Here is a 26,587-nt window from a genome sequence, read left to right as displayed (position 1 = left end):
ATAGATAGATAGGCAGATAGATAGATAGATAGATAGATAGGAGATAGATAGATAGATAGATAGATAGGAGATAGATAGATAGATAGATAGATAGATAGGAGATAGATAGATAGATAGATAGATAGGAGATAGATAGATAGATAGATAGATAGATAGATAGATAGATAGATAATAGATAGATAGATAGGAGATAGATAGATAGATAGATAACAAATGTCAGCAGCACAAGCCATGATGTTGGTGCCAGCAAATTAAATCTTGACCAGAGATAGATGTCTATACCATACGGATACTTCACGGCACTCCAACTTCTATGTTGCAAAAGAAGTGTTTATTCCATCAATGTGCAAAGCATTAACAAATAGTGCAGCACAGCAAACAGTCACAAACGCGAGGTTTCGGCGAGTCAATCACCATTTTGAAGCATGAAAATGGTGATCGACTCGCTAAAACAACGCGTTTATGACCGCTTTAGGGGCGTGTCTTATGGTTTAGGGGCGTGTCTTTGGGTGGGGTTAGGGGCGTGTCCATGTCCCTCTTTCCTCTCAGCCAAAGTTGGGAGGTATGGGTTTACCTAGACGCCCAGAGTTGCAGTATATAATTTCTATTGCTTTATAAGCTTTGTCACTGTTTTCACCTATAAATAAGGTTGTCTTTTTGGAGCGAATTATTTAGAGCCTATGGGGGAGATTCATCAAACATGGAGTAAAGTGAAACTGTCTCAGTTGCCCCTAGCAACCAATCAGATTCCACCTTTCATTCCTCACAGACTCTTTGGAAAATGAAAGGTGGAATCTGATTGGTTGCTAGGGGCAACAGAGGCAGCAATGAACTTACATATCAATAGTGTTGTTGAATACAAGGTATAAAGAGTTGGCTGAAATGGTGCAAATTGCACCAAACTTAGCTTACTGGTAATGGTAAACACATTTTACACTAAATATTTGTACTAGAAATAGTCCTTTTTGGCATTACAGTCAGGATAATTAAAAAAAAAAGACTGTTGACTGTTGAAGTTGAAGGGTTATCCATGATTTCAAAAACATAGCTGCTTTCTTCTAAAAACCGCGCCACCCCTGTCCTCAAGTTATTTATGGTGTTACAACTCTGTTCTTTTCACTTCAATAAAACTGAGCTGCTATAACGCATACAAACTAAGGACAAGAGTGGTGCTGTTTCTAAAAGATGGTAGCTATGTTTTGCCAACCTTGGATAACACCCTTAAGGGTGCCTTCACACGTACTGTATCGCTGCGTATTTAACGCTGCGTATTTATTGCTGCGTTTTTATCGCTGCGTGTTTGGTGCGATTTTTACATGCGAGTTTTGATTTTCACATGATTTTCATGATTTAAAAATCGCACCAAACAGGCAGCGATAAAAACGCAGCGATAAATACGTAGCGATACGGTACGTGTGAAGCTACCCTAAAAATTAGAGAGAGGCTCCTTTCATGCAGATTCTATTCAGTGTCTGTACAGCGTCTGTAGTGTTAATACAGTGGCTGTATTAAGTCTCCGTGCAACCCCCAAGTTGTATGGACCCATAATACAGCATGGACAGGCTTTTACAGTACCTCTACATGCCTTTGATTCTCAATCTTTTTTCTGTTGAATTCATACCGAAAGAAATAGTAAAATGTAAGTTGCACTGGATGATATATTACACATAATATACCACTATGGGAGCAGTAATGTATAACATGGAGCTGCATAATGCTCTTCCATAGGCCTATATATGAGCTGCTCCACCATCCATCCATCAATTTTACAAACCAATTTCACTGACTGTCAGGAAACAGGAAATTGCTGTGAAAATAACTCGCAAAAACTGAAAGCCAATTCTGTATTCGGCTCCAGGGTTACCTTTCCGGCCTTTGCAGAGTTTCTGATGCAGAAGAGTCCATTGAGGGGGCTTCCTCTGGCATCCGTAGCTTTGAACATCCTGAAATAACAATACACTCATTTATCTCCAGTGTAACAGGACGAGGCTATCATTTCTTGTGCTTGCTGTGCAGAAATATTTTCAGCTTCGCAGCAGGAGTGAACTTTGCTTTGCTGATATACATTAGTATATGGTGAGATCTTTCATTGTGGCCGGGAACTGTCAGCTTTTCTATGTAACCCAATGCCTTATACATATATAATGTACAGGAGAACAAAGTACTATACAATGCCCTACTAGAGGATTAAACTAATTGTTAACGTTATTGGAGCTTTTAAAGTTTCTTAAGAAATGTGATCCAGTCCAGATGTATCCTCTGCTTCATCATTGAGCCACCAAGACTTCCATTTTATACATAGTTTACTTTTATTTCCATACCCCCACCCCTTTATTATTAAAATATAAATATCTTGCTTTCATTACTTTCCTTCTGAGATTCTTAAATATTCCCTACTGCAGCCTCACCAACCAAACCATGATGAAACTGGGTCTTAAAGGGATATGCCGTTAAAAAACAAAAAACAAATCTTTCAAATCAACTGGTTTTAAAAAGTTATATAAATTTGTAATTTACTTCTATTTAAAAATCTCAAGTCTTCCACTACTTATCAGCTGCTGTATGTCCTGCAGGAAGTGGTGTATTCTTTCCAGTCTGACACAGTGCTCTCTGCAGGAGTAAAATCCCCATAGAAAATATCTACTGCTCTGGACAGTTCCTGTCATGGACAGAGGTGGTAGCAGAGAGCACTGTGTCAGACTAGAAAGTATACACCCATTCCTGCAGGACTTACAGCGGCTGATATGTATGGGAAGACTTGAGATTTTGAAATAGAAGTAAATTGCAAATCTATATAACTTTCTGACACCAGCTAATTAAAAGAAAAAAATATTCGCTGGAAAACCCCTTTAACAATAATTAATGAAGCCCATTATTAGTCCTTGTGACCATTTGGCAGAAACCTTTTCCATACTAGGGGCCAAACTAAGATGAGGTCTTCCCTTCATGGCGCTTATCTTAATTATATATGCTGCTTTATATGTAAATCATTGCTTCTGCACACTCTATTGATGCGTATAATATAATAGCATGAGTACCATAAATATAATAAAATTACCTTTCAACATCTACAGAATCACAGGTGTTGACAAAGACAGAAGCCGGCAGGGGAACCTGGAACAGAAAAGAAAGATTACATGACTACAATGTTTTCCACTAGATTTCTGCTATATAAGTAGACTTGAACACATAGCACACCTATTAGTCTATTGTTAGATCTTACCTTTTCATAGTCGTCATCGCTATCGCTTTTGTCATTGATAATGTTTTTTGGTTTCCCTTGAAGGACTGGCAATTCCACTTTGAAATCTCTAAAACTCTGTCCATCGGGCGGCGATCTCCTAGAGCAAGCCAGAAAATATACTATTTGTGGACTGAAAATAAAACAACTCCAGTTACATCAGCATTAAGGTGAGTCAATGTTATTTCAATGGGAAGAGCAAAAACAGGAAAAAGTCGTCTACTACTACTGGTGTCGCTTATCTCTGGGAAGCTGATAGGAAATCCTTCAGGGGACTACCAGCCACTTCCATGAACACAAAGTTTTTGTCAGTCATTGGCTGTGCATCACCTATTACATGAGATGTGTGGCCGGCAGCAGATGAGTTTTTGACATGTTTGAGGAGGTCTCTATTACATGGGGAGATATGTGCCTAATATGACAGACAACCACTCTGCGTAATAGGGCTTTAAAACTGGTGGCAGGTCCCATCAAAACCACAGGGATGTGTCAGAAATGTCTATGCCAACTTTATAGTCTTCATGTTCCTGTATTTTCTTATATTTATCCTAAAGTTATATGGTGACACGGGGGAGTACTGTATTGTATAACATATAGAACTTCCTGTAACTACTTCTGTAAATATATCAAAATGATGGTCACTCAATAAGGAAGTCAAGTTAAGGGAAAAAACAGAGAGGGAAGTAAACATGTATTCATCAAATATATATAAAAATACTCCAGCATTGCAAGTGTCTATTATTACTGAGAGTTGCGGTGTAGAAATAATGTCTAAGTGTGGTTGCCCATTTCGAATTCATAAACGAGCCATAAAGAAGAGTTGTTCGGACAGAACTTCTTCCACTCTGAAGGAGTCAAACCTTCAATGCCGTACATGGTCAACTGAATGGCCGACATGTGAAATGTATGTCCAAACCATGCCCCCCCCTCAGTGATAACAGCTGAGTTAGGGGTCATAAAAGTCTAACCCATGGTGACAACCCCTATAATACACTGATCTTCAAGTTACAATTTATCATGAAAAATTAAAGATGAGTGTATTGTTTTACAACAAATCAAATTCATTTCAAATTTCCCAAAAAAAATAAAATTTCATGTAATCCAAAGTTTTGCAATGTTAATAATTAGGTTAGGGGTTATGGTTAAACTACATTTTGGGATTCTAACCCTAAGTTGAGGTTAGTAGGGTTAGGGACCCAAACCTAGTCCAGGAACAAATGACTTTTCCACATCCACAGGATAGGGGAAAAGTAGGAGGTCATAACGGAATCTGACCTCTGTACCCCTCCACCGATCTCTGTATGGGGCCCCGCCGGTTCTGTTATGAATAGAGCCGCGGGTTCGGCAGGCGACCCGCGGCTCTATTCATTCCTGTGGAGCAACAGAAAGAACTAAGTACGCTGGAAGAGCGATGTACTCTGCTTTTTCAGTCGGCTTCATAGGAATGAATAGAGCTGCAGATTGCATGCCGTACCCATGGCTTTATTCATAACAGAACCGGCGGGGCCCAATATGGAGATCAGCGGAGGGGACAGAGATCAGACCTCCTTCTAATTTTTTCCTGGACAACCTCTTTAACTCTACTAGGATAAGGGTCTTTTCATTAGAACCAAACTACTTCAGTCCAATTGGAACCTGATAGAGAATTCAACAGAAGCGGACACAAAATTAAATTCACTCTTCTCTATGAACAACCATGTATTGAACTATACTTACAATATGGGTGAACATTCTGTTTTCCTTGGTATCCTAGGAAGAGTAGGAGGTTTCACTAGAGTAGGTTTGATAGGTAAAGGTTTTGGTATAGTAGGGGAAGGCTCCTCAGGTGATTTTAATGATTCGCTTAACTCTCTAGGTTTTATTGGAATTGGTGGTCCATAATTGTTTGTCTTAGTAGCTAGGGGGCTCGGTTTTGCTGGTGGTACTGGAGTCATGACATGGTTAGGCTTCTTAGCTGGTTTCTCGGGTACAGGGGGAGCTGCAATGCTGAACCTGTTAGTGAGTTCATCATGTAATTTTAGGTTACTTCCTGCCATATATGAAGGCTTGTTCCCAAGCGTTGTCTCCTCAGTTGGACTCTTTATAATGTCTCTTTTCGGTTGGGAAGCCAATGGTTCAGCCCGGTGACCTGCTTGTTGTGGAGGTAAAAGAGGTGTTCTTTTGCTTGGAACGTACATAAGATCTTTCTTGGGATCTTTTTCAGTTCTGTCAGTTGGTCTGTGTATAGAAGGATTAACTCTATGTTCAGGTGGGAATAATGGCACTGGAGGTTTCACATAGTCTATACTGTTTTGTGGCCTTGGTGATCTTGATGGAGGGGGTGGTGGAGGCTTTGGTGTTACTGGCATTCTATCCGCTGAATGCCAAACTTCGTTTTCATGCACTGGTGGAATTGGTGGAGGTGGATAGCTGGGTGCTCTGTCTAATACAAGAAGATGCAAACAATTAACTTACTGTACAGATTAACTTGTTCCCATAGTTTTACTCAAGAACATTGATCACATTGGTTTATCTAAATGTTTTGTCAGTCACCACTAGGGGGGACTCAAGAGTTTACGGCATACAGATCTATTATCTAGCTAAATGGAAACAGTATAAAGTAAGTATTAAACTTTACAGGCTTACCAGTGCAGAACAAAGTATTCAGGGGCAATAGTGTGCACTGATAAGAGTACATTATCATATCTAAATTATCATATCATCTCCTTTCCGTGTGATGATCATTATAACAAAATGGCAAAGGCACCAGGATATTTTTGTTCCTGAGGTCCCTGTTCTGCTTTTTTCATTGGCTGCATGTTTCATCATTGACCTTAATGGCTTGACAGTGTGGCCTCCAGAGCAGAATTCATAATGCTACTGTTACTTTATTTTAGCACTTGAGACACAACTTAAACCCCATAGTCATATGTTACAGGGCCCATTTTATATTCTGTAAAGCTGTTGTATCTAATGACTTACCATCTAGCATATCTGGTTGTATATAGTCTTCTTCATCATCATCTTCATCCTGCCAACTATCTGTGAATGCATAGAAAAAGCTCAGTCTGTTGTCATCTAAATCACATACATAATTAGGTGTTTGAAAGCACTAAACATAACATGAGAGCTCACAAATCACCACACAGTCATAGTGTAGTGAGCTCAACATCCAATAACAATCACAGTAAAATAAAGAAAATTATTGTATACTATGAATATGCATCATGGTGGCCTTCATGTTTCCCGCAGACAAGCAAAAAGAGAGAAGATCCTTGCTACTAGTCATCTGATTCACATGCAAGTTGGCTTCTTGGCTTAAAGGGTTTATCCAGCGCTAAAGAAACATGGCCACTTTTTCCAAGTGACAGCACCACACTTGTCTCTAGTTCAGGTGAGGTTTACAATTAAAGGAGACCTGTCACCCCCTTTGCCGGGACAGAGCCCGGCCGACCCCCCGCTGCAGACCCATATACTCACCGCTTCCGAGAAGTCCCGCTCCTGGACCCGCCGCCGCTGCCCATAGAGAATAACGGCTCTAGTCATTCTCAATGGGCTTTGGACACATCTCTGGGAGCGCGCACACGGCTTTGGACGGAGAAATCTCGGTGGCGGGAGTGGGTCCAGGAGCAGGACTTCACGGAAGCGGTGAGTATATGGGTCTACACAGGGGGGTCGGCCGGGCTCTGTCCCGGCACAGTGGGTGACAGGTTCCCTTTAAGCTGCATTTACTTCAATGGAACTGAGTTGCAAAACCTCACCCAATCTGGAGACAAGAGTTCAACATGAATGAACATGTTCATTCTTCAGCGCGTACAGAGCAGGAGCGCGCGCCTCCCATAGACTCCCATTATGAGCGGGAGGCTTATGGCATTCTGCGGCGGACAATTCCGTTGCGGAATTCCGCTACTTTTGCTCAGTGGGAACGGGGGCTAACACTGGATAACCCCTTTAAGAGCTTGCTGCATACAGTTTGAGGCTATGGTCACACTATGTAAGTCTCCCGACGTATCGCATTCCGTTAATAAGCGGCCAGAGACTTACGTAGTTTGCGTACAATGGAAAGTATACGATATACAGCGGCACAGTTCACACTTCGTAAGAACTTACGTGAGGATCGTACGCGGCGCCGTAAAAAATGAACCAGACCATTGTTTGAGGACGAAAATGCCGTAACTTACGCCCGTAGCGTAACATGCGGTCCCGTACGTAGTGGTGATTTCTTCATTTTTCCACCTTTTTGTAGCGATCCAAAAGGTTCTGTGGGGTGTCCGGGGATAGGCGAAGCTTTCCAAGTAAAAGACCGCTGTCAGATCGCTACGTAGGGCGCTCGGGAAGCGTAAGTAGACTGCAGGCTTAAGTTCGCGCTCCGTACGTAGCCGGCCGCAAGTAGCGTAAATCCCCGGCCGAAGTTTACCGCATATATGTCCGGCCGCGAAAATATGTCCGGCCGGACATATGCGCAGTGTGAACATAGCCTTAATGTATTAAGAGTATGCAAGAATCCATTATTGGGCTAAATGCTCATACAAGTGACATTTATTTGTATAAAAATGTAAAAGAAATATTACCATCAGCAGGATTGTGCGTGTATTTGATATCCACAGGACGTTCCACCGATCCATAGAAACTGTCAGAGTCAGAACCAGTATCACTGTGAAGGAAACAATCAGCATGTTACTCCATTTATCCTAAGCATCACTAGATCGTGGAGTAATCATTACAGATGTGTCAACTGGCTTAAAGTTCCTGCTGCCTGGAGAAGATGGATGCAGCCCGAGGACTGCCTGGAAAACATGGCATGAACTTTCAGCAGGTTCACTCATCTCTAATGATCATTCAATGTTTTCTCATAGCTTTATCTGATGCTGCAGCTTGACTGAACTGGACTAGGCTGCAGTACCAGACCCAGCCACACCCATAGATAGCACTGTGCCAGGTACTGTAGTAGACTACAAGGTCATAATGTTCTGATGATGGCATGGAGGCTGAGATCATATCGATCTTAAGCCCCAGAAACATAGATGATTGTTGGCAGAAAAAGACCATCTAGTCTGCCATTATATTATTGCCTTTCTTATTAGGATAGCTATATGTTTATTCCAGGCAGGTTACTGTAGATTCACTAAATGTAGATTTAACTACCACATCTACTAATCTTTTAGTAAAGTAATATTTTCTTAAGTATAATTTAAAGTGACTCTGTACTCACAATCTGACCCCCTCCCCCAAACCACTTGTACCTTCAGATAGCCGCTTTTAATCCAAGATCTGTCCTGGGGTCCTTTCGGCAGGTGATGCAGTTATTGTCCTAAAAAACAACTTTTAAACTTGCAGCCCCGTGCCCAACGGCCGGGGCTTAGAGTATCTGTGCCCTAACTTTGCACCACCCCTCCGTCCCTCCTCCCCACCCTCTTCATCATTAGGAATGCCACTGGAACATTTTCTCCTGTCTGAACATTACACAGATGTCTTAACGATCCAGCCCATGTGCCGTGCTAACACAGCTGAGGAATAGGAGACGATCTGCCTGGAGCATTCCTAATGATGAGGAGGGTGGGGAGGAGGGACAGAGAGGGTGTGCCAGCCTACACAATCTAAGCCCCAACCGTTGGGCACGGGGCTGCCAGTTCAAAAGTTGTTTTTTAGGACAATAACTGCATCACCTGCCGAACGGACCCCAGGACAGATCTTGGATTAAAAGCAGCTATCTGAAGGTACAAGCGGTTTGGGGGGGGGGGGGGGGGGGGGGGGGGGGGGGGGTCAGATTGTGGGTACAGAATCGCTTTAAAGAGTATTCCAATCTTAAACATTTATAATTTATTCATGTTTGATTGGGTGATTTTGGAACTTCCATAGAAGTAAATGTAAAGAGAGCCTTGTAAGCACAGCCTTTCTCTATGCACAGGGTTTTGGTGGGAAACCTGTCCTGGACATAGGCGCAGGTTCATACATCATTAATGGATACATGATTAATGTCTAAATCGGGAGTACCCCTTTATAAGTCTACATCCAACCAACTAAAAGCAAGAGAGATGGAGAAGTAATACCTTAGGTCTGTGATGGTCTCCTTCTTCTCATGGTAGTGGTCAATCTCTTTCCTTAGAGCTAGCATCCATTTCTAAAACAGATATGTTAGCTAGATGAGTTTTACACATTCTCCTGAGCTTTTTTATATGTCCGATTAGCACAACAAGGAACAGACAGCTAGGTGGTTGGACCAAAGTCAAGAGCTCCTTAAAGAGACACTCCAGCCATACATTTTATTACATTGGCAGGATGAGGCTAAACAGCTTCCCCCAGCTGCCCCGGGCCCCCTCTTACTGTGTAGCTCTGTTTATTGATAATCACCCTGTTCATACAGATATCAGAAAATAATATTGGTTTGGATTTTCAAAGGAGCCTCAGTATAATGTTTGAACCCATTCCCATCAATGAACATCTGACACAATAGAGGTGAATATCACCTTTTAATTTATACAGAGACACAAGTTTGCTATACTTTCCATGGCTCATACCTTCCTCTCCTCTTCAGATGCTGCAGAGAAGTACCAGGTCCGATGCTTTTTGCTGATATGGACCATCTTAAATGGGAACACATTACTAGATGTGGTCTCTTCAGCTGCCCGCATTACTCTGATGAGAACAAAGAGTTGACAGCCCTCAAAATCATGTCCAACCATGTTTGTCAGGTAAGCAAATATAACTTTGAAATCACTTTAAAGCCATGAAAGTCTTACCATAGAAAACTGTTTTTCCATGGTAACAGACTACAAACAAACCCTGTGTAGTCAGATTCTTCCATCTGCTTCCTGTTTTTGTTTGAAAAAGGGAGAGGCAGGATAGTAGATTAATATATGACTGCAAGGTCCGACTACATAGGGTTTTGTTTGTACTCTGTTACCATGGAGACACATACACCTGCATAGGAGCTGTATACACAAAATGATATGATATTTTTAATACAAACATTTGCAGAGTTGCTTGATTTTATATATTAGGTGTAAGTAAAGACCATACTTATCATTATTATGCTTCCATATAAACATATAACATTTCATGAGCCAATGAGCGTTAGTTTTTTTTTTTTTTTCATACAATATCTTTACAACTAACCTGTTGTATCCGTTTAGTGAGAAGGTGCCTTGGGAGGTGGGTGAGGTGCTTGTCTTGAAGTAGTACACACATCCTTTATGTATGATAACATATCTGAGGGGCCCTAAAAGACAAGTGTGACACTAAGTTTGCTGCAGTAAAAATGATAATAGCCCTTCAATCAAAATGTTCACTGTCTGGAAGAAGTCGCTATCCTTGTCAAGGGCTTTTTATTTTTCCTAGTTCAGGCTTCAGAGCTCAAATCTCCCAGCATTCCTTGCTTGTATAGAACTTACTTTTACTTACTTTTCTAAGGAAGCTCAGCTAAGGCCACTATACATTTAAAAATTCCATTTATACAGATTTTTGAGGAAAATTTCCTAAAAATTATGTGTTTACCGGATGCAACATAGTAGCAGCTGTCATACACATCTATAGGCATTTTGAACTAACGCTATGTTGCATGTTTGTGTACTGTATGCCTTTCTATGGAATGGCACAGTAGACTGTTATTCCATATTGCAAAAAAAATGTAACCCATAGATATACAACCAGGAGGCGAAAATGGCACTCTTTTAGCTTGTTGACTGCTTTCAATAACAACAAGCAGAACTGTGAATGCTGCTCTGAAGCATACTATAGATAGTAACTCAAGATAAGCAAATGTAAATATATATTAAAAGTTTCATGTAGATTGGGTTAATATGTGTAAAATAATGTCGAAACTAAGCAACAAACTGTGCTAAAAATTCCTTCCAAATTTTTTATCTGATGTAACCTATTTAAGAAAACACATTAGGAAACAAGAGGTCAAATATCTCCGCTGCTTTACACAGTTTGTGGGCACTACCAGGCAGGGGACTTCCACCCTGAGAGCAGCTTATCAGATAACCTCAGAGAGTAGATTACTGTAAAGTGACTCTGCCACCCGCCTCCATGATGCATACATAACTATATTATTTATAATTCCAGTTATATTTGGAGGGTTTATAGTAAACAGTCAGTGGAAAAGTGGTGTAGAAGGGGCTAAGCACTAGAATACTTGACACTTTGACTGTGCTTTAGTGACAGAAGGGTTAAAGAAGCAGTCCAAATGCTTTTTTATCACTATCCCCCCCCCCCCCCCCCCCGCGCTGCACGCTTGCACATATACTTACCAATAATGATTGGTGTCCTGCGGCACAGCTTCCGTCCGGTCCTACAGCTCTGTTCAAATCCCGTGGGTGTTGACGTCTCGGCTCTTCTAACCTCTCTTTTTTGTCCAGGGCTATTGAAGGTCTCCAATGCAGCTCTATGTAAGAGCTCTCATGCATTGGATTCTCTGACTTATGGCGAAGAGGCCATGTGGGTGCCCGCAGGATTTGAATGGTGCCATAGGACTGGACTGAAGCTGCACGGCGGGACACCAATCATCATTGGTAAGTATATGTGCCAGTCTGCAGCGGTGCAGGGATAAAAAAAAAAGTGGACTGCTTCTTTAATTTCCAGACTTGTGTTGTGGATCAAGACACTACCTGCCTGGCTAATTTTTGATCTCTGATTTTTCAGATATAGAACTCCAAATGTCTATTTAAATGTTGTAAATTTTCTAAGTTCTAAGTTTGCTAAAAGAAAATTATCAAGTTTCCCTGTGTTTTACATAAAAATGCGATTAGCATTACTCAAACATTGAGTTATATGCCTCAAAAAATTTTTTACACTAGTATATTCTGGTTCATAAATCCCCTCTTTAGAGTTAAAGGAGAAGTCCGGTGAAAATTTTTATTAGCGTATTGTATTGCCCCCCAAAAGTACGGGAAATGCACATAAAGTGTTTTTTTCCCTGCACTTACTACTGCATCAAGGCTTCACTTCCTGGATAAAATGGTGATGTCACTTCCTGGATAACATGGTGATGTCACGACCTGACTCCCAGAGCTGTGTGGGCTGTGGCTGCCGGAGAGGATGATGGCAGAGGGATACTCAGTGTCCCTCCAGTGCCCTGTGTCCCTCGGTGTCATCATCCTCTCCAGCAGCCACAGCCCGCACAGCTCTGGGAGTCGGGTTGTGACATCATCATTTTATCCAGGAACTGAAGCCTTGAGGCAGTAGTAAGTGCAGGGAAAATGCACTTTATAAGCATTTCCCTTAATAAGTGTATATTGGTAATTTTATAACTTTTTGCAGGGCAGTAACAATACTTTGATAAAAATGTTCGACAGACTTCTCCTTTAAATGATAACATTTTGGATGCCTGCAGTCACCACTAGAGGGAGCTTCGGAGATCAGTATCTACTGATCTAATATTAGGTTTCATGTATAACAGCATGCAGTAAGATCCTTACTGCCTCTAGTGGTGGATGGAAGCAGACAAAGTTTGGTTTGTTTAATTCTATATCTATGCAGGAAATTTGGAGCTATCTATTAGAAAATCTAACGGCCGGTCTCTGGCCGGATCATCTCGGCCGGTACTTAAGTACATCAGCGCGCGCCCGCATCAGAGCTTCCCATAGCCCACAGTGAAGCAAGCGGCCAGAGCCGCTCGCTTCACAGTGTGAACTGACAGGTCTTTCTGCGTCCGGAATTCACTGAATTCCGATCGCAGAAAACTGACCTGTCAGTTATTTGCGGCGCCGCATAGATACCGGCCGGAGCGTATATGATGTGTGTACGCTCCGGCCGGGATCCCATTGAAAGTAAGGTTATGTTCCACCCCTCAAAACTACGGCCGTAGTTCTGCGGCGAGAACTACAGCCGTAGTTTTACATAGTGTGAACATAGCCTAAAGATAAACAGACTATTGAACCTATAAAACAGGTGTTAAAAGTTTTATTTTATTGTGAGCTAACATTTACAAGTTCTGCTACAGGTTTACTGCAGGTCAATGATTGTTTAGGTTTGATGTAGTGCAAGAGCAGGACTAACAATCGGATGAGCTATAGGTGAAATGTAGATGCAGAATGAGCTGCTGCAGGAACTAGAACTGCCTGTCTGCTGTGTATTTCGGTCTCAGCAAATGATGACCACATAGACATGTGGTTTATCTAGTGAATGTCACAAGACGTCCTTACTGGCAGTCCCAAACCGCGGCTTGCTGAGCGCATGTTCCACCTCAACTAAGAAAACCTTCTAAATGTATAATAGTGGAACAAAACAGAAAGTCAGGTAGTTAAAGGGGTCATCCAGTCTGAGAAAATGCACTGCTACTGTTTTTCAAAAACAGCGCCACCCCTGTCATCAGGTTGTGTGTGGTGTTACAATTCAGCTCCATTCATTTCAATGGAACAGCTGACAAACTCAACACCCAAACTTAGGTGCTGTTTCTGGAAGAAAGCAGCCATGTTTTTGTAAGCCTGGATAACTCCTTTAATAGACCCTATAAGCTCAAAAGCTAGGCATACACATTAACCTTCTCCCGCCACCCCACAGTTAGTTAACGTCGCTGCAGCCTATGCCCAAGGCTGCAGCGACGTTAATTAACAATCCAGGATGACACAGGCACTGGAGCTCTGCCTGTGTCATCCGCGGTGGGTCCCGGCTATCAGTGATAGCCGGGGACCCGCCACAACTCTCAGCACCAGAGTATCTATAGTGTTAACCCTATAGATACTGCAGTCAGCACGAGAGAATTCTCTGCCGGTGTCCACTGGGGCTCTGCGAAGCGATTCCAGAGCCCTGATGGTCGCCATGGAAACCAGAAGCCTCAGGCTTCCAGTTTCCTGGCTACGGAAGCCAGCGGGGTCGGGAGGGAAGGCGGGGCACGCGCTCGTGAGCTCTTCCCCCTCCCCTTTCTCCCCAGCCGCTGTTACGAGGTAGTAACAGCGGCAGGGGACAGAGGAGAGGGGGCAGACAAAGGAACAACAGGTTATGGGATCATTTTGATCCCATAAGCTGATGTCCTAAAACGAACTGGGCATTGAGGAATGCGGGAGGAAAGTGAGACAAACATACCTATTTTGGAAAGATTAGGCTTCCAACCATCTAATGTGTATGGTTCCCTCCTGATACTCTCCCAACAGCAGATTCAAGAGAGAGAAAAATTGGACATTTTACTTTCACCACTTCTCTCCTCAAATACCCCCAATGCAGTATCTAAAGGCCCTATTACACCAAAAAATGATTGGCCATACTAGGCTGATTACCGGCTGATAATCGTTTGGTGTAATAGGACATGTTACAAGACCACGATCAGCCGACATGCTCAATACCGGCTGATTGTGGTTTTTCAACATGTTGAAAATCATGATCATGTCAGCGAGGGTTTCCTGCACCTTGCTCTATGGAATAGGAGCGGTGGCAACAGACTACCGCTGTCTCCATAGGACAGCCCGACAATGTTAGGATTGTCCAAGCAGCTCCTCCCGCTGCTCCCTGCTCTCTATCTGTGCGTGTAATAGCATAGGCAGCAAGCAAGGAATAAGGGGAAATCGAGTGCTGACCTGGCAGGTTGGCGTTCGCTTCCCCCTTAACATTGTGCCGTGTAATAAGGCCTTAAGTCTAAAAGCTGAGCCTTCTCTCCTCAAATACCCCCAATGCAGTATCTAAGTCCAAAAGCTGAGTCCTGTTTAACAAGCCTTCATTCCACATGCCAGTGTTTGCCAAGTGTGTAAAAATTGTGACTGTAAAACACACAAGGCTGTAACACAGCCACACAAAGATAAAGGTATTTGTACAGGGCTAGTAAAGCAGGATTATAAAACAAAGGAACAATACAACTGATAAAATCCTAGAAGGAGCTCCTGATACTGGGCAAACATTCATTATTTTAAAAGGGTTTTCCAAGATTAAATGAGTTATGTGGCATTAGATTATGTGCCGCTATTGTCTGTAGGCCGAGTCTGGTATTGCAACACATCCCCTGTTGTCACTGCTTTGATACCGGTCACGTTTAACATACAGATATTTCCAGAGAATGGTTTTCTCCTTTCTGATCTGACATCCTTAAAAAGTGATTTTTTTTAAATATTCTTTAAAATGGGTTGCACAATCTCTCTGTATATATTTGTATACAGTGCATGAAGAATCGATTTGCAAACGATCAACAATAAAAATAGGTCCAAATTCTATTAAACGACCAACGATTTCTCCTTGGTCGTTTAATAGTTGTCTGCTATTTACACTAAACGATTATTGTTCAAATCCAAACGATCTAACGTTTTTTGAACGATAATCGACCCGTGTTATACCACCCTAATGTAGGGGGCACCATTGAGAGACCTGCAGATATAGGTACAAGAGGGGTACATAGTGAATCATAGACCAGAGGGATAAAATCACCATGATACACAGCTAGTCTAAACTGTTGGATCCAAGATGATCAGTTAGTATTGTCTATGGAAGGGGACACTGACTGCCCAAAGGGGACTGTGGGCTCTAACAGGATATTAGTGGGTATCTAGCAAAACTGCCAGTAGCATCCGAAGGGGCCCGAAGGCCCTTCTACTAAATAAGAAGACAATGGTTTTTAAAGTGACATATAAAACCCTTATTACAAAGTTTGCGTTGAAACCTTGAAACCTTAAGACTCTTGATATGCCTTAAGAAGAATTGATTAAAGAAGACAAAAAACATCATATATGTCATTAACTTACATTTAAAGAGCTGCAGTTGCTTCCCTCCTCTCTTGTGCAGGTACCCTGCAACTGTGACTCCCCCTGGCATAGTTAGTAGGTTCTGGGCACCGATGGCCTTCATGGGAATGGGCCAGCTTACTTCTCCAGACGCCATATTTCTGTAAGACATGGTTTGAATTATTCCTGTTCAAGATCTTAACTCTAGGTCATCTTATACTGTAGCTCTAAGTAGTACGGTCAGGTTGTTTCCAAACCTACCCGCCCGTACATATTAGTTCCTTGTTTACATTTCAGATACCTGCTGGAACTGAGAGACAGGATTGCACGAGCAGTAGTCATAGTGTCCCTGGGTTCAGTTATACAGATCACTCTGGTTAGTCATCTTAGTATGAATGTTATAACCTTCACCCTTCTACCCTGGAATATTGCCAATGCAAAATGTCCAGGAGCAGGGCATTTACTAATAACACAGGGGTGTACCTATGCCAGTAGTTTCCTTGTAGAAGAACCAGGTAATAATTATCTTCTACCCAAATCTTATCCTAACTCCCCTGTTATCCATTAACTGCTAATTCTTACAACACGACGTCAAAAATATTCACTTCTATGTAAGCTCCAAATAGCTTTTAGATAACACTGAAAAGTCCAATTCTGTTTGCTCTCAAAGGAGAAGTTTGGTGGTATCTAAAATGCGGCAGGCGGGAAATTTATTACAAGTAGGAATTTACTTCTCCCCATGCCCCCAGTGAGCGGAGTGACTGGCCGCCAGTCCCCCGATGGGCTCCAGGATCTCAGGCGCTGACATGTCACGACCTGGCTGATGGACTGGCCACTCAGTGACGGGGGCAGGATGTCGCTCCAGTCACTGATTGGCTGAGCGGTCAGTCCATCAGCTGGGACAGGCCTTTTCTCCCCGAGTCATGGCGTCATCACAACTTGGGGGAAAATGCCTTCCGTGGGGGGTCCAGAAGCCGCTCCCGCGGCTCAGTGCTGGTACGGGGAGAGGTAAGTTCCTACTTGTAGTCAGTTTCCTCCCTGCTGGCTGCCGCATTTTAGAAATCGCTGTACGTCTCCTTTAATGGGGACGAACATTTTTGCAATCATTTTACTTCTTGATTGTTTTGTGTATACAGCTAAAATGCAAAAATATGCTTTGTTATGGTTACAGGCTAGTTTGATCCTGCAGCCATGAGCTGCAACTTTTTATCTTCTCCAACATTTGTTGTTTTTGGAGAAAAATACAGGAGCAGAGAACAACACGACTACAGGATCAGACAGAACAGTTGTTTGTAGTCTGTAACCATGGAGACACCAAATTCTGCATAGAAACTGTATACAGTACATAGTTATACATTGTATTTCTTTTTTGTAAACTGGAATCTGGTTGCTTTTCTCCTTTTGTACATTAGTATGTCGTATTTTGTTCCTTTACCATTGAAGTCTATGAAACTTTATTTAGTAGACAAACTGATTCATTGTTTGTATGAGTGCAAGACCCATAATTACATTTAATGATGAACTTCGCCTGAACTTCGGACTTAAAGTAACTACAATAGTGGATTATCATAATGCATATTAATAGACTACAGTATAAAGCGGAGACTTAACCGCACTGAGCTGCCATTATCTCCGTCGGTCGGTTCCCTGTCCAATTACTTTTTTATTTCAATGAAAGATGATTCTGTAAAGAGCCTAGAGGAAAAAATGATCAAGAGACATTTGTTTCCACTTAATGTTTATTTACATGATTCCTTAAAGGGACTCCTACCCATAATTTACTGCATCTATCAAACTGTTGCTAAAAGATAAATGAGCCCATTGCTATAAGAAAAAACTGCTGCCACCTCTGTCCATGTCAGGAACTGTCTAGAGCAGTAACAAATCCCCATAGAAAACCTTTTCTGCTCTGAACAGTTCCTGACATGGACAGTGGTGGCAGCAGAGAGCACCATGTCGGACTGGAAAGAGTACACCACTTCCTGCAGGACATACAGCAGCTGATAAGTACTGGGAGACTTGAAATTTTTAAAATTGACAAATCTGTGTAAGTTTCTGGCACCAGTTTATTCTTTTTCTCCAGTATAACAAATTGAAGTCAGAGGTAAGGAGCTTATAGTTTGTGCTATGGTTATGTGTGTGTATGAAGATTCTATGTATTTATATTGAGAATAATAAATTCACCCCTATACGTTTAGATGTCGTTGCTTCTTTGTGTACTGTCTTGGGAAATACAGGGCTGACTAACCAAGAAACTGGGAAGGAAAAGCCATGGCCGGTGGAGATAACATACTGTATGATGTCATGGCAGCAGAGCCGTATAAGATAGACATTTATGTGGCCTCTTGTCTAGTCAAGACTGTGTGAAAGTAGGCTAAGGAGTCGTAAAGCTGGTTCATGAGACATGACCACAAAATGACAAGCTGCGGTAGACACGCGAAACTGAACATTTTTTCTTAGCTAACTTTGTCGTCCAGCAGAACAATGAGTAAAGGAGAGCTGACCAAGTTCTACATAGGATGGACTACATGTCCCTGCAATTTCCTGCAGTTCCCTAATATGCTTCTATTATAGGAATTGGAACAGTACATGGACAGGCTGAGTCCTCCAGAGAGACACTTTTCTATTAACTTTTAGAGTATGTTCGTCTTTTGAGGCAAATATATGACCGTTGTGTGAACATGGCCTAAATGCATTTCTTAACCGGGTAATCCTATTTTTAGGATTATTATTTAGTTTTAGGCCTTCATCACACGGACGTGACATGACATTTTCCCTTCATTCAGAGAAGCCGAAGAGATTTTTTTGGTACATGTATCTCTTTGTTTTTACATTAAACAGGAAGCACCAAGCGTATCTCATGGGACTTTCGTTGTGAACTGTAGAGTATCGAATATGATCTACAACCACTGATCTCTGTGGGAGTGCTACAGTAAAGAATGTCATATCCTGCCAGCATCCAACTAGCTTTTATATTTCCTTAAAGCAAAGGTTGTGCTTTGATGAATTTTGCTTGTATTGCATTATCAGCCAGATGTTCCCTAATATCCTTCTGTTTCTCAGTTGCTAATATAGGAGAACAACTGAGGGAATGGCACCATTTAGAGTTTATGGGGGACGTTTACGAACGCTGTGCCCCTGGTGTACACCAGGCAGAAGGTGCAGATTCGCCCTTCTTCCTGGTGTACGCAACCTCTGCAAATTCAGGGGCGCAGCAAGGTGGGGTGGAGGTGTGGCCTCTCCTGCACCAGATTTACCATGATTTATACCTGCTCGCAGGCGTAAAACATGACAGAAAACTACACCTGCTCAGGAACAGGTGTAGATTTCTGCGCCCGCTGTATGGCAGGTGAAGATATCGTCAGTTTCAATAAAAGGTGTGCGCCTCTTAGTAAATGTGGTGGGGTAATCGGGGGCGGGCCTACTTTAAGACTCGTACACTGGTCTTCATAAATGTCCGCCTTTGTGTTCTGTAAAATAGGCAGGCACCATAGGTATATTGATAGGTATAGTGAGTGGAAAAGTAGCAGCAGACACCTTTGTTAGAAATGGCACATGGTGGTGGTGGGGTGTTTAGATATTGCATGGGAACCCAGGATCTTCAACTTATGCCACTGAAAAGGGGAGAGCAGAGGATTTGTCACAATGTGCTGATGACCAATAAGATTCTCTACTTTAAAAGTTGAAATTAAAAATGAAAAAGTTATAAGTAAAAATGAAACCTGTTAGTACATTGTTAATTTTACAAACCACATGTAAAACAAAACTGCTATAACCCCTGAACATTAAAGTGCACATAAATTCTCAGCTTTTTTTCACCTTAGGCTAAACCCCTACTAAAAAACACTCACACATAATAATTGGCAGTAATAATGTCTATATCAAAGTGAATCTGTACCACTGGACCCCCCCCCCCAACTGTCTGTCTCCTGAGGCTGGTATTCAAGGCGCATTGTCTATGGGTATCTGTGTCCTAGGCCTGCCAAAGATGAAGATCGAGCCCAGGAAAGGCAGGGAGAGAGGCGCTGCAAGCCTAGGACATGGATGCTCTAGGCCCCACCTAATTAACACTGTGCTGCCAGAATAAAATTTTTTACCCTTAATACTGGCCCTAAGAGACAGACCCCGGCACCAGGCATGTATTGAGGAACACAACAGAATGGTACTGGTAGTTTGTAGGTGTGTCCTGCAGAACAGATTTGCTTTAAAGGGGTATTCCCATCTGAGCTTGTTTTCTCCTATCCATAGGATAACAGGATCAATGGGTTTCCAACCTCTGGGACCCCCACCGATTCCAAGAAAAGGGCCGCCATGCCCCATGCTCCATTTATTCACCTTGGTGCTGCCAAATATTTCAGAGCTAGTGTCAAAATTTCCGGATCCTGCACCATTTCAGGGCTGTGCATATAGCCAATGGGTGTTAAATGTTTATAATCTCATGCACCCAATCATATTACAGGTCCATAAAACCTTTAATACAGTATGTATGGAGTATCTATCACAGTACTAAACTTTAACAAGGTTCCCCTGTACATTTTCCATTGGATGGAATCTAGAAGCCATAAACACATATTGAGATTTCACAACTACATCCTACTCAGGTATTGCAGCTAAATATAACAGAAAAGAAGAAGTGTAGGTAGCAATTAAAGCCAAATATAAGAAATAAACAAAAAGCCCCTTAAAAAGGGGGGCGTTTATAGCAGTCTAAAAATATATAGGAAAGGAAGTACCCCCGGTTATGACTGGTAATAAGCCACCAACAGAACTGTAAATAATAATAGAAAAAAGGAGAAGTCGCCAAATTAGGTTACGTACCGACCGGAAAACCTACAGATCCAATGTGTCTTCTTCTATACGGTTATATTGTTTCTATTTGTTGGCTGATATCCAACATGGGAGTCAGTACAGAACCCGAAGTGTTGGTCACAGATTTTACAGATTTGTGAATGTCCGATCTGTCTAGTTACTGGATCAAGAAGGGATGTATGTATTTTAGAATAATTGTTAGCCCAATGGCCGAATGGTGATATTATGATAAATGCCTGCCACTACCAGATACCACTATGCTGGATTAAAACAACTGACTTGAAGTAAAAGAGGGGGTATCCTTCACCTCAGTTTCCCCTAAGTGACAGGCTTAGGGGGACAGTCTGCCATGAAAATGACAACCCCTTACATAATTGGCCGGACCAACCAACAAAAAAGTCTTCAGTTTTAACCCATGAATAGGGGGAGGGAGCATATCTGAGCAGACAATACTGCACTTTTCCATGGGCCATCACTGGAAATTTTGTCTATGGCTTTCTTCCTTTTAAATCAACACTAGCATAAAGAATTAGATAACAACAGGGTGGTGGCTTTCTCTTTTCTAAGGCCTCGGGCAAAAAGAGTTTCCTTTATACGGATTACGGTTCAGATTTTTCATCCATGTGAAAACCGTATGGATTTCACTTTCCATTGTTTTCAATAGTATAATAGTTTATACTGTATAGATTTTTTTATCCAACATGGATTTAAAATCCCTGTTATGAAAAAAAAAAGCAATGACATGTTACTTCTTTGACTTGAGTAGATTAAACGAAGGATAGGCCAGTAAATTGAGCTAGGCCACATCCAAAACCATGGACAAATCTATAGCAAACACTATAAAGGCCCTATTATCATTTAAAGATTCACTATAACAATCGATCGCTAGTAAAAACTAATGATTTTGTATCATACTATTCTGAGGTTATTACATTTACCGATTACTGTTATGAACGATCGTTTTTACATCATTATATGGTCGCTAATCATTCCTCACAATAACAATGTTTTATCGCGAATGACTTAGTAGACGAACAGATATGCGAACGATTGGCGAACTACCAATAATTTTTCAACATGTTGAAAGACAAAAATGAACGATTTTTCCTTCGTCGTTTGGTGTTATTACAGGGACAGATAATCGCTCATTTTCAATATTTATAGCAAATTTTTAGTGCATTAAGGCTATGTTCAAACACACCACAATCATTATTTTTGGCCTTAATTATAATAAGATGGACGACCTTTGGTGTCATAATGACAGACATCCAAAAAAGCAGCTGTAAAGCAAATATTTTGTGAACATAGCCTAAATTTGCAACAGGAATCCAAAGGTATGACTGAGATTTCTGCCATGGATTCAGACAGTGCAGTCTACTTTTGCAGAAGATCTCCATCCCTTTGACTGATGCTACTGTTTGCACAAGTACAGGTTAATGTACTGGACAAAGGGGCCCATTGTTAATACCGATTCTAGATGCACATAAATATTTTTTCTGATATGGTCCACAATTCCCAGATCTTGTGAACATGTTAAGGCTATGTTCACACACTGTCCCTTTGCGTCCATCTTCTTGGATGATTATTTGCAGGTGTAATTATCCACAAAAAGACAACGTGTGCACATAACCTAAAATGTTATCTAATATAAACAGTGAACTGGTTAACTATATAACAGTATAGTAGACTATTAACCCTACGTAGAGCAGAAAATATACTCGTAAATAAAGCCAAACACAAGCACAGGTGACCAAGAGAAAAATAATATAACAAGAAACAAACACAAATATTGAAAAAAAATTGAACTGGTATGCCATATAACGGTATAGTACACTGACAGCCAATGTTTCTATCACAGCAGGAAATACTTCTTAATAAAGGCAAATACAAGCCAAGAAGACCAGGAGAAAAATTATGTTGCAAACATACATATATATATATATATATATATATATATATATATATATATATATAAATAATACAATGAACTGGTTAGCTGTATACCAGTATAGTAGAATATCAACCTCATGTACTGCCAACGTTTTTTATGGTAAAGCCGAACATAATCAAAAGCATACAGGATTAAAATAACAGAACATAAGAACAAATAAAAAAAATAAAAAAAATTATATATATTTATATATATAATTTTTTTTTTTTTTAATTTTCCAAAATTGCCACAAACCTGATGCCCACACGACACATGTTTCTTCTTTCTACAGATGTAGCCCGGGACTTGGATCTTTTTATAGATGTCGCCATCAGATTACTACCATGATTTTGCAGCTCAATCTCATGCTCAGATAGAAGAATGTGATCAGAAAGGAGCAGTGATGTACCACGTCTGACTTCAACACACAGCAATGAAGATCTGTACGAGTCAGACTGACAAAACTGACCGTGACAGATTTCCTTTGGTGACACTAAACTTCCTCATTCCGGAGAGCTAACGCCAGGCTATGCCATATTTGTTATGAGTTTCCTGCTCTGCCAACTTCACAGCAATAACCTAGAATGTATAATACCTTCCAGAAGATGAAAATAAAGGAAATTCCCTTCCAATGCTTTACTTGTAAGGTTTGCAACTTCCTCATTCACAAAAAGAGGAACAAATCAAGTATATTCAAGCTATCTGTAGCTAGACATCTCGATGTAATGCACGTAGTTATCATCAGGGCCCCTTTCAAAGTGTAGCCTCAGTTATAGCATGTTTATTTGTTCACATACATACACCTCCCACCTGCACGCACACACATCCACCACACATATTTAGAACATCCATGCATATATATGTAAACTTGTGCACACACATGCATAGGGGCTGCATGTTATTACTCTAGCCAATAGGCAAACATCCTCCTAAAAGGGGGTGTCCATCATTAGACAACTTTTAATATACTGCTGCTGTTATTATTATATAGAAAACAAAAAAAAGGAGACCATGCTTACCTCTCCATGCTCCCCCGGTGTCCTCCTACGGGTCTATAGTGTCCCCCTGCTGATCGCAAGCTTCTCCACTTCCGAAACAAACTCATTTAGGGAGTGACAGCCCGCTCAGCTGGTCACTGACTGAGATGGGACAGCACCACAACCGGTGTGTTCTTCCCAGAAGAGGAGGGGGCTGCGATCAGTAGGGACATCGGAGACTCGCAGAAGGACACTGCGAGAGCATGGAGAGGTAATCATAGGCATAGTTTTGTTTTTTTTGTTTTTTTAAATATATAACAGCAATGTATTAAAAGTTGTCTAATGCCAGACAACCACTTTAAGCTGCTATTAACAGCAGTTATACTTTACAGCAGCCAGGTGAATCATAGTAATCTATGAGGCTGGCTCCCTGATTCTTTTCAAGAGTGTTGGAGGGCATCCTCTGCTACCTGTGCAGGGAAGGGGAGGAGGCAAGCTGTGACCAAGAGAAGTGATCTCCACGGGGCAGTCAATCAATTATTAGGCTCAGTGGGCAAAAGAAATCTGCAGGATTTCAGATTTTTTTTTTTAATGTTTTTAATGTTTTTTTAATTTAATTAAAATCCCCAAGAATTCAGAGAAAATTAACTTTTCCCCTGTCCAAAGGATAGGGGAAAAGTAGGAGACCATGGGGGGACCGACCTCTGTACCCCACCGATCTCAATATCAGGCCCTGGCTTCTGTGTAATGAATAGAGCCACGGCTACGGCATATGACCGCGGCTCTAATTGTTCCAAAGAGTCATCGCTGTACTCGGCTCTTTCCTTCGGCTCCATAAGAATTAATAGAGACACAGATCACGTGCTGTACCCGCAGCTCTATTCATAATACAGAATAATACAGGGGTTCAATACAGAAATCAGGGGGGGGGGGGACAGAGGTCAGACCCAAACGATCTCCTACTTTTCCCCTATCCTACTTTTCCTGGAATACCCTTTTAATATAAAAAGTGCTGATGTGAACAATGTTTTATTTTCTGAAGACACATTTCCTATAAATCAGCATAGAACCCTAAGCAGACTTCACTAGAATAGGAATAGGGAAGCTAGAGGAGTAGCGGGTCCAGTGTCTAACATCAGTAATGGGGATGTTAAAATGCATCTGAGTCAACACATAATGGCTTAGGTGCTAAATAAAGGCATGGCATTGTTTCATCATCCTTCCAGGGCATAAAGTAGGACGAATGTGCAAACCAAATGGAGACATGCCTAGAGGTTAGAGTACAGCAGACAAAAGCTAAAATCCATGATCTGTCCTGGGGTCTGTTCAGCAAATGATGCAGTAATTGTCCTGAAAAACCTGTGACAAACTGGCGTGGCCTAGAGTGTCTGTGCATTAGGCTGCCACAACCTCTCTGTCCCTCCTCCTCGCCCTCTTCATCATTAGGAATGCTCTAGCAAGGTATTCTCCTATTCCTCACTTGTCTGAACACTGCACAGATTCCTTAACAATCCAGCCCATGTGCTGTTCTCACACAGGTGATGAATAGTGGAAAATCTGCCTGGAGCATTCCTAATGATGAAGAGGGCGGGGAGGAGGGACAAAGAGGTTGTGCCAGCTTAATGCACAGACTCTCTAAGCTACGCCAGTCTGACACAGGGCTGCAAGTTTAAAAGTTGTTTTTCAGGACAATAACTGCATCACCTGCCGAACGGACCCCAGGACAGATCTTGGATTAAAAGCAGCTATCCGAAGGTACAAGCGGTTTGGGGGCAGATTGTGGGTACAGAGTCACTTTAATTCTAACCTATTTTACCCATAGGTATCAGTGCACTCGGTATTTCCCTTTGCTTGCTTTAAAGAAGATAAAAAAGCTTTATAAAAGTGAACACAAAGGGGCCAGCAGACCCAACACAGAGAAGAAGCCCCAGCCGAGGTCATACAGCCCATCCCTAAACCAATAATTAAATAAAGCAACGTAGAAGTAAGTAGGTGACACACACATAGTAAGTACAAAAATCACCACAAGAAAATGTTTTTTTTTTGTTTTTTTTAATGTGTACAACTTAAACGGCAGTCTGAAACCTGATAGAGAGATAATAGGCAGCACTTCCTCAGTGATGCTCTGTGATTAGTGGAGCAGCAGAGCAGAGAGAAGCCTTCTGTTGAGCTGCTTGACTACACTACAGTAGAGATGGGGGAGCATACACCAATTGTCTCCTTTTGTACTTCTTTTTTTCTGCAGTGTGGCGCAGTCCACTGCCTGTGTCCTTCAAACTATTTTTGACTTCTCCAGTCCACCCATCTGGAAAGATGTTGATTCTACTATCACAGGGCCCATCATCTAACCTTACAGTATTAGGCTATGTTCACACAGCGTATTTTTTCGTATTTCTACGGCCGTTGTTGCAGATAGCAACAACGGCCGTAGTTAATGTGAGAAAATACATTGGCCGGGTGTCTATGGGATTCAGGCCGGAGCGTATACACATAATATACGCTCCGGCCGCGACCCCTAGCGGTGCCACAAACAACTGACACGTCAGTTTTCTGCGGCTGCTATTCAGTGAATAGCGGCTGTAGAAAACCATGTCAGTGCACACTATGAAGCGAGCGGCTGCATCAGAACTCTGCGGCCCGGGATGGATGATCTTTCCAGAGACCGGCCACTCTGTGACCGGCCGGGTCACGGAACGGACGGTCTCTTATGCCATGTGAACATAGCCCTAAGGGGTAGAGATGCGCACTACTCGAGCATGCTCAAGTCCAGTTGTCTGGTATTTCAATACTGGTGGCTGAAGTTGGAAGCAGCCCGAGGGAGTCGAGAAAAAACTTGACTGTATCCATGCATTCCTGGACTCCCTAGGGCTCCATCCAACTTCTTCAGCCACCGATAATCAAATGCTGAATGATCGGACTCAAGCATGCTCGAGTTGTGCTCATCTCTAGTAGAGAACCTTCATGACCATTAAAGCAGAGGTACTAGGTGCAACTACAGCAGTGGTCT

At 41.8% G+C, this 26,587-nt stretch overlaps 1 protein-coding gene and 1 long non-coding RNA gene across 8 annotated transcripts in view; one reads left to right on the top strand and one right to left on the bottom strand.

Annotated features, from left to right (window-relative positions):
* The window catches only part of SH3BP2 (SH3 domain binding protein 2), a 55,824-nt gene that overhangs the window by 4,173 nt on the left and 25,064 nt on the right, over positions 1-26,587 (bottom strand). For 2 of the 6 annotated variants that reach the window (XM_069977331.1, XM_069977333.1), the window contains exons 2-11: positions 15,886-16,025; positions 10,337-10,439; positions 9,739-9,856; positions 9,271-9,341; positions 7,792-7,874; positions 6,203-6,262; positions 4,958-5,663; positions 3,224-3,341; positions 3,059-3,114; positions 1,865-1,943 (exon numbers count right to left, since the gene is read on the bottom strand). In XM_069977331.1, coding sequence (XP_069833432.1) covers positions 1,865-1,943; positions 3,059-3,114; positions 3,224-3,341; positions 4,958-5,663; positions 6,203-6,262; positions 7,792-7,874; positions 9,271-9,341; positions 9,739-9,856; positions 10,337-10,439; positions 15,886-16,021 — 1,530 coding nt within the window. In that variant the 5' untranslated portion in view covers positions 16,022-16,025. Of the gene's footprint in view, positions 1-1,864; positions 1,944-3,058; positions 3,115-3,223; positions 3,342-4,957; positions 5,664-6,202; positions 6,263-7,791; positions 7,875-9,270; positions 9,342-9,738; positions 9,857-10,336; positions 10,440-15,885; positions 16,026-16,125; positions 16,211-22,858; positions 23,130-26,587 lie in introns of those variants that run through there. The other 4 variants (XM_069977329.1, XM_069977328.1, XM_069977330.1 and 1 more) reach the window with 4 other exon arrangements.
* On the top strand, positions 828-23,205 carry LOC138797331 (uncharacterized). Of its 2 annotated transcripts, none has more exons than XR_011363917.1 (4): positions 828-914; positions 3,287-3,411; positions 9,756-9,912; positions 22,896-23,205. It is a non-coding gene; the product is annotated as an uncharacterized lncRNA (long non-coding RNA). The 2 variants fall into 2 exon arrangements; XR_011363918.1 differs by having other exon boundaries at positions 858-920.

Source organism: Dendropsophus ebraccatus, chromosome 7 (genome assembly GCF_027789765.1).
Source record: "Dendropsophus ebraccatus isolate aDenEbr1 chromosome 7, aDenEbr1.pat, whole genome shotgun sequence".
NCBI lineage: Eukaryota > Metazoa > Chordata > Amphibia > Anura > Hylidae > Dendropsophus > Dendropsophus ebraccatus.
Note: the sequence above shows the minus strand (reverse complement) of the source record. Positions and strands in the feature narration are given on the sequence as shown.